Below are 8,806 nucleotides of genomic sequence, written 5' to 3'. Positions count from 1 at the left end.
GGTTTCTGGTGTAGAAAACATATGCTTTAAGTTAAAAAGATGTATCCATCCTATCCTCTAATCCCTAGCCTTCCCATCTTGTTGGTGAATATACATGTTATTTACCTCTCAAAGTGTGTTACTACATAAGAAAGCACAGGGATCTATTGTCAGAACACAACACAGGATGGAAGCTCACCTGAAAGGGTGAGGCAGAGAACTGCAGGAAAACTACAGCACTAGAGAACCTAAGCAAGGGAACAGGGTAAATCAGAGCTTAGGTCAAAAGGTACCTCCATGGTAATGTGGTAGGCCTATCACTAAGCTGAAAATTCAGTCTGCAGATTCAGGAGCATATCAACAATACTCCTAGCCAAACATAGCCACAGCTGCAGCAGAACCAAAAACAATCACTCCTTCACCATAGTTCAGGCAGAGCCTCTGGACTGAGATTATAATCCCCAGCCTGTTAGTGTGTGTGGAGGCCCCAGGTGAAGCTGGTCAGAACCATTAAGGTTTATTAGTGTCTTGGGCCCAACATCCATTACACCTTTACAAGACAGAGAATTTATTATTTTATATGTATCTGAGTTCAGTGAGAGCATGTATGGTAGAATAGGGCTCCTGGCACCCGTTATGGTGATAACATGGTGCTAAATGTTGGTAAAGAAGACCTTGAAGAGTAATATGTAAAGATAGACTACAATTCCCCCTCTCCATCAGGACTTTGGCTAAATAGAGGGTTTGGTTGTTTTAAAATATACTGTGGGATCTTTAAAAACGAAAATCAATTAGCATTTCAGATTTTTAACCAATCCTAAGAGTGCTTAACTAATAGACACTTTAAGAAAACAGGCTTTATCCTTTCATCTTTTGATCCAGAACTGTGGTCTGCTAGGAGAAACACTTGGTTATCGGGACCTGGAAGAAGAAAAAAAACAGAAAATTTTGTCTCTGGGCCTGTTTTGGTAGAAGCCAGACAATGTTGAAGGTAGAGCTAGGAACTGAATAGGAGCAGGAATACCATTTCATTATACAAAAGCCCTGGATGGGGCAGGAGCTGGTTTCTTAATTGCTCTTGTTAAGCAGGATTGCTGGAACTTTAGAGTAAGTTTTAAGGGCTCAGCAAAGCGGACAAACTATTGGAGGCTCTGGAGAAAATGCTGCAGGGTTGTCTACTGGCTGGTGACAGAACAAGTGTCAACTCTTTCCAGGTGCCCCTAATATCATAGTGGTGTTGGGATCAAGCAGTAATCTACTGGGGAAAGATGCCCAATCCCTAGAAAATACAGCATGATGGGAGGTAAATAAGACCATGAGCTCTTCTGGTAACAGCAAGTTTCCTTCCTCCTGTCTCAAGTGTCATATCCTGGCAACATCAGGAATGATTTGGAGGCTAACAGTATAGAACAGTCTTCTGCTGCTCTTCTCCTTTATATTATAGAATCATTTTAGGTTGGAAAAGACCTATAAGGTCACTGAGTACAACAGTAAACCTAACACTTCCATGTCCACTGCTAAACCATGTCCTCAAGGGCCACATCTACATGTCTTTTAAACACATCCAGGAATGATGACTCAACCACTTTCCTGGGCAGCCTGTTTCAATGCTTGACAATCCTTTCAGTGAAGAAGTTTTCTCAATACCCAATCTAAGCCTCCCCTGTAACAAATTGAGGCTATTTTCTCTCATCCTATCTCTTACTAAGGGTAAGCCCTCACCCTTTGTAAGCCTGTGGTATAGAAAACTCTAAAGCGTGCCTTTACAGGGCCCATGAGTGACTGCAAACCTCCATTCTCTCCAAGAAAGAGATTTCATAATGGAAGAGGTGGTTAAATTCCATGATTCTATGTCTACACTTTCCATTGCTTCATAAAAAATGCAGATATTTTACTAACAAAATACTATGTCAGCCTCAAATTTCTCTCATGTGCCCAATTCGGCATAAGGGCCTTCCATATAAAATGCTCGTCTATACCTCTGCAATGGGAAATCAATAAATGGTTGTAAATCACATTCAGTAGGCACCTGATTGTTAGTTTGTTGGTGTTAGACATTGATAGAAAACTGAAATTGGGAACACCACATAAATGATCGCACAGCACTTAAAACTTTTCTTTCTTACTAAGCTGTAGCAAAATAGTCCAGGTCTCAAATGATGGCAACTCAAGTCTTAAGAGTTCTGTCCCCTTCTCGCCTTCCCACCACTGCCTCCAAGGTCTGCTACGTTTCAAATAGGACTTCAGAGAGAAGAAAAGGCCTCATAAGCCTTATAATATGCTTAGGAACTGGGGAGAGCATAAAGTAATATTATAAACAAACAAACAAACAAAATGTTGTGCAAATTGTTTGCAGAAGAACCAGGCAGGTAATCGTATTGTCCTCTAGCTGTGGTTTAGCAAACCCTTAACTTGCCAGCTGAGGAGGGTTTGACTGTTGTTGGTACCTGCTGGGTACAACCAGCTGCAGCAGCCAGGCTTGGTCTGATCTCTGCAGCACAAGATGGTTTATTCCATCGGATCACCTGTTCCTGGTTTACATTACACCTTACTAGCAAGACATACTAAGGAAAAAGTGACCCAGCTCACTGTTTGGGGACACTTCAGGGGATGCCTTAGGTTGGGCTTTGTCCCCATAAAATTGCACATGTATATAGCTACAGCTGACAGAGGTGAGCAAGAAGGAAGCAGCAGGTCAGAGATTTGATGTCAGTGGGGCAGGCAAGAGAGCTCAGCCTCCAGTGGCAAATATGCAGGGGACAGTAAGGGAAGAGTGGGGAAGAAGGTATCAAGAAAGTCTAGTTGAGAACAAAAGATCTTTAGATGGGAGTGGCACAAGACCGCCTGGGCTGCAGCGGGTGATGGTCAAGCATGTGGCTCTGCTATCCTCCCATAGTCTGCGTGCAGGTAGATTTTCTTATATTTTTTTCCTTGGCCTTGGGAGGTTCCAAGAGCACCTGAAATACTGTTCTATCTTTTCTACTTGGACATGTTTGGTACTTCCTACAGGAAAAGCTATTTTTCACCAATGTAGTATATAAAAAGCAACACTTGTAGGTGGGAAGACAGGAGAACGAGCAAGAGGTTTACCCTGGGTAAGAGGGTTGTGGCTGATGTCCTCAGAAAACCAACTCATTGATGGCATCATTCTGTTTTTTCTTTACTCCCTTTATAACTTCTCCAGGCAATTCTTCCTTCCTAACCCACACAGCTGAAGGTGCGTTTGTGCAGACCTCCAGCAGCTTTAGCGTCGCAACATGCCCACGTAATTGTGCCGAGTTTATACTCGATTATCGCCAGGAAACCCCTGACGGAGAACCACGACGCGTCCACTACAGAGAATGGGGCGTCTACCCTCCAGCCGCTCCGCTCCGCCCTCGTCCCGCCCCAAGGGCGGTGCGGGGGCGGTGCGGGGGCGGTGCAGTGCGGAGCGGCCGGCGGCCCAGGAAGCGTCGGAGGGGAGCTGGGCAGCGCATTTGGAAACGATTGGGGAGTCTTGGTGGGGGCCAGCTGACGGCGACACCCGGGAAACTTTCTGAGGGGGAGACGCCGAGGATTGTGCCCGTCGCCAAACCCACAGGCAAGCGGGGCCCGAGACGGTTTCTCGTCGTTGCCACCGGGCGGCCCTTCCCCGGCTCCGCCCGCCGCTGCCGGGAGAACCGTGCGGGCGGCGGGGGCGGCAGCGCCGGGCGCCGCGGCCGCCTCCGCGGGGCGGCCTGACATGAGATCATCGCCGGCGGCGGCAGCGGCAGCATGGCCTCTGCCAGGAGCGGCGGCCGCGCCGGGCCGAGGGACGAGGAGGCCAACGGCGACCTGGACCGCTCCCTGCAGCAGATGCTGCGGGCGATAGCGGAGGAGCGGAGTCGCGCCGGCCTCCGCCAGGAGATCAGCGGCCTCGGTGAGTCGGCGACCGGGGCCTCTCCGCCGGGCAGGGCGGGGAGTGGGAGCGGAGGGTCGAGCGAGGCGCCCCGGGTCGGGCGGCCCCGGCGACAGAGGGGATCCCGCGGCTCTACGCGGCTGTGGGCTGGATCCGTCTGCCGGTTCGCCTTGACTGGAAACCTGTTGTGTGCTGCTAAACCGTGCCGTGCTGCTGTCGCGGGGATGGGCCCTTTTTCTTTCCGAAGTCCCCGAGAAGCGGAGAGAGCAGCTGGCTGCTCCATTGTCTTGAAATGCCCTTGGAGGAAAAATGGTTAGGAGGCACTACGCACATCAGAGGATATTTTATCTCGTTTTTGAAGTATAGACTATGTATCATGTGTTTTGGAATAAAAGGGAACATTTTTTTTGTTACTCTTGCCAATGCATATGATCGCATGGCTCTCAAATGATCTCTGTAGACTTTTTCCTCTTCTGAGTCAGACACCTCCCTTCTCTGAGTAAACGACTTAACACCACTTGCCATGGTCTAGTAAGCACATAGTGTTGTGGCTGATGGTGGTCAGTTAATTTTTTGAATTGTAGGCGTTTCCTTTAGCTTTCTGGCTCTCTTGTTTGTTTACACCTCCATCGATGCATATTGTCCGTGACACATCTTTATTTAGCTTTTGGCGAAGCTTACACATTGCAAAGTAAAAGTTTGAAGTAGAAATTCGATTGACTTTAGACAGCAGTGGTATGACAGCTCCCTTAACAAAAATCCCTTCCATTAGGAAACTTCTGGCTGGACTAATGAATAAAAAGCATTCATTTTTACGTGCAACAACAGACATAATGGACAGGAGTTATTAATGTGAGGAATGGTTTCTGAAAACTTTGGTATATCCTGGGCTGAACCTGTGCTCTAAGGAGTTCAATATCCAGAGGTCTTTGTAGGGCCAGGGCCTTAAATTATGAACACTGGTGTGCAATACTTATCTTGATTCTTCCATGGGGCCTTTATTAATGGCTCCTCCTTCCTCAGCTTGTTTATAAGGTCTCAAAAAAATCATTTTCTGAGTCTTCCTTCTTATTCTACTGTTTTTGTGATGTGGATTGGCATGAGAAATCTCCTTGGTTGTCCCTCTGACCTTTATGCATTGGTTCATATGCTAGTGCCCAGGAAGGAATGGACTCTCCTTGTTTTCCTCCCATATAATGAAAGCTTGTGCAAAGAAAGAGGAATGATGAGTCTTTCATGGGGTTTTTTATGCTTTCTTTTTCTAACAGAACTACATCTCCAACCTTTACTGCAGTGTAAAACATTACAGGGCCAAATAAACTGTGAACAAAACAAAACAGGGTGAAAAAAACCCACAAAATCTAAGTGCCTATGAGATTACATTTTTTGAAAAGCCATTGTCAGCTCATATTTGGTCATATCATGTTTGAATGAAAATAAGAACTCACAGGAATAGAAATATCACCACTGGTTTTCTTTTACTGAAGTGGAAAAGTGGGAGGAATTGTGGTGGCTGGTAAGAATACGGAAATGCTGCTTCTCCACTTGTGTTGCACCGCACATCCACAGGAACTTATGGTGAGAAGTCCTACTGTGTAACTTTAGGATGATCATACAAGTAGTAGAATAGTATTGCACCTCGCTTCTGCCAGATGAAGACTCAAAAGGAAAACCTCAGAACCGTTTAGCTTATTGCACTGAGGGGACTGATCCTGACTGGAGATCTGCCTGTGTATATCTACACCCATGTGGAAATAGGTTATATGTCATCACAGGAGTGCCTCAGATGTTCAGTTTTCATATCCAGGCAGTGCTTTCCCACGAGTGCAGTGTCCTGCAGGTGGAGAAGTGCCATAGATGTCCCAGTGCTGGGCAGCTATGGCTGTGATGGACCTTCAGCTGTAGTGGTTGTGGAACAGAGTGGTGATTTTATTGCAGGGAGAATCTGTCCTACCGTGCCAATTTCTTAGCAAAGTTGCAGAGTACCAGTTACCACTGTCACCTGGTCCACAAACACTGCAGAGTCACAAAGTGGGACCCCTCTCGGGTTTAGAGGTTGCTATAGGGACATTTAAATGGTCACAATATCTCATCAGCTTTTTAAAATCTGTACGTATTGCTGTTTAAGGTTTGGGAGGAACATCTTGTGAAGTTTCCTTAAGGCCTAGGAAACTCAGATTCTCTCAGTGCTATGAATTTCCAGTTTTGTATATTGAAGGATTTTCCAAGATCTTCATTTCCTTCTGTGCTGTGTATTACCACATATGCTCCCAGGGGATGAGTACTCTTTTCCCCTATTCTGTGATTTATAACAAGGGAAGTAAATAGTTTAAGTACTTCTTTTAGGAAAAACACAAGAGTTTTTGGAATGATGGTCAATAGAAACTGTAGATGAACCGAGGGTTAGCAGGTGTAATCCTATGATTTAAAGTTATGTATGATTGGATGGCACTAGCAAATGTTGTTGAAGGGCATGCAACATAATTGGAACAACCTGGGCTATTCCAGAATATACCGGGCAGTAGTAACACAGCAGATGTAAAGGCTTTTCCTTGAATTCTACAGTCATGAAAAAGTAGTCACAGTCCTGTATGGCTAAGATGAAAGTTTTACCTGTGTTTTTGTGCCAGGGTGCTGTTATTTAAAACAGTGGTAGTGATCTGACCTGTGGCTTATCACCTATTGAACTTCGGTGGGAACATACCCCCAGCAGATATTATATTAGTGGTGTTTCTTTTTTGTAATGGTGAAATCCTTTTCCACTGTGTCAGTAGGTAAAACCTGTCTGAGTTTTTCTGAGTTCTCTTGAAATCAGCTGGCAGAGATTTTAACTGTGTTAAATTCTGGCTTTTCATGAAGTGCTGTTGACCTTGAAAAATAAAATGGGACTCACTGGGTCATAATTTTCATGACTTATCTCCTTTTGTGTATTTAAGCGAGCCTCTACTCCCCAGCCTAAGGAGGAAATACCTACTTTTGCTGACAGTGGGTTTTGGTGAGAGAAATTGCTTTATTTCAGCGTTCACTATTGTCCCAAAATGTTAATCTTCTTTCAGGGGATTTTCCATGTTGTCCTTTTTGTGTAATGTAAAAAATACAGCAAATCTGACATCGTGCTTCAAAATAGTGAGTCATGAGTGACTCCTTACCAAGCTGCATAAGGGGAAGGATGATGCCTCTCTGAGAAGTCGTCTCAGCTGGACGTTAGTGTCATCCAGTTACACTGAGTATTACACTAGTCTTGCACCATAAACTTGCTCTGAAATACTGTTAGGACATTTATCTGGCAAAATAGTTCGTGCTTGTGGGAATGACAAACTTGCTGTGTGTCTCATGAGCCAGGCTGTGTGTAAGACTCTGAAGTAAGCTTTTTGGCCAAAGCCAAGCTGGGAGACTTTTATTTTTGGTTGTTTCTGAAAGAACTGTGTAATGTTGTCAGATGCTTAATTTCTCTGTGTCCTTCTTTCCTGCGGTGACAGATTGCTCTACCTTTAGTGAAGCACAGTGTACTTAGGTGGAGGTGTGACTTTATGCATGCTGGAACTTATAGTAAGTAAGCAAAAATTAATAGGTAGGTCTCAATAATATCTTGAACCGTGGCTGATGGGTAATGGAGATATGTAGCTAGGTGAAAGGTGGCTGCCCCATTGGCTGCAGGAAATCAAGAGTAAACAAGCAGTTGAGAACTGCTGTCACCATACACTCAAAGTCTGTAACAGTGGTGGTCACAGGTACCGCTGGAGAGGCTGGACCCTGCAGAGGGCCTGATAGTCTTATCACTAATGAAGTTTTTACTGTTTGATTTCTTGGTGGTAGAGGAGAGGTTGTTGTATTTGACTGCCTGTTGTTAAGAGGAGGGAAGATGAGGGTGTACTTGGCATAAGGACAGCAGAATGAGGAACGTTTTTCCTCAAAGCCTGAGGATTGCTTGGACTTGTTTGTGAAGCAGCGCACCTGAAGGCTTGTCATGTGAGTAAAGACGGTGGGATGATTCACATACCAAATTATCTTGATGAATAAATCTTGGAAATAAATAGGTCTCCAGCCTTCTTGAGAGACAGAAAGGTGAGCTGGCACACAGTAAGTGCTTGTGCACGTGAATGTTGTGAAAATACGATGGAAACATATGAAGACCCAAGTGGGAAAATATGAGTAGAAAGATGAAGAACATGGGAAGAAATGTTTGGAATGCAAAAGAGGTTAAAATGAAGAATGAAAAAGAAGAAGGAATAATTTGGATTTGAAAGTACTAGATTCTGGCCTAACACTCTATCATAGTGTAATAACTTTTAATTAAATTATAATATTCATGGATGATAATACTTGCTTCTGAAACTTTGAAGAAAGTGTAGCCACTAAGTAGGTGGAAGTATCAGCTGAGAACTTACTGCAGTACAGAACTGGTTTGACAGGAGCAGGTTTCATGAAGAGACAAAGTGTATTCTTCATTCATGGTTCCTCCTGGAGTTAATCCAGTGAGCGGTCCAGTCAAAGGTGAGCAACTACAAAGGCTGGGAAGCTTTGTTTTCTTTTTATCTATGAACAACAAGAGGGTATGAAAATCACATCTGTCCTAACAAAAACTTGAAGGACATATACAATCAAATTCACTAATTATAGGTAATGTGCTCTGTCATGACTTAGTTTAATATACAAATATGTTGACAAATTGACTTTCTTTCCATTCAGCACATTCAGAGGACTTAATGTGAGTTTAAAATATAGATTTTATTATGTTTACCTTAATGTTTGTACAAATTATTTTGTTATTTATAAAACCTATTCCATTTAATTAATATGAAATGTTCAATAAAAAATTAATAGTAAAATACCAAAGAGAAGAAAAAGATATAGTAATGTAAGTAACTTATAAATAGTAAATTTTTTAAAATTGTATCTTTTTTTTTTTTTTAATCATAGCCTTCAAGATGGGAAGGATGTGTGTTGCTT

General features: G+C 43.7%; 1 protein-coding gene across 7 annotated transcripts in view; it reads left to right on the top strand.

Moving 5' to 3' along the window:
- Nucleotides 1-3,418: 3,418 nt before the first annotated feature.
- KIAA0930 (KIAA0930 ortholog) overlaps nucleotides 3,419-8,806 on the top strand; it is an 87,887-nt gene continuing 82,499 nt past the window's right edge. For all 7 annotated transcript variants that reach the window (XR_009819693.1, XR_009819692.1, XR_009819695.1 and 4 more), the window contains exon 1: nucleotides 3,419-3,877. Coding sequence is in view for 3 of the 7 variants with exons in the window: in XM_062006993.1 (XP_061862977.1) it covers nucleotides 3,733-3,877 (145 nt within the window). In the remaining 4 variants the exon portion in view is untranslated. The remainder of the gene's footprint in view (nucleotides 3,878-8,806) is intronic.

The sequence above is a fragment of the Colius striatus genome, chromosome 1 (assembly GCF_028858725.1).
Source record: "Colius striatus isolate bColStr4 chromosome 1, bColStr4.1.hap1, whole genome shotgun sequence".
Lineage (NCBI taxonomy): Eukaryota > Metazoa > Chordata > Aves > Coliiformes > Coliidae > Colius > Colius striatus.
The sequence above is the reverse complement of the archived record's forward strand: the minus strand, read 5'-3'. Positions and strand labels throughout refer to the sequence as shown.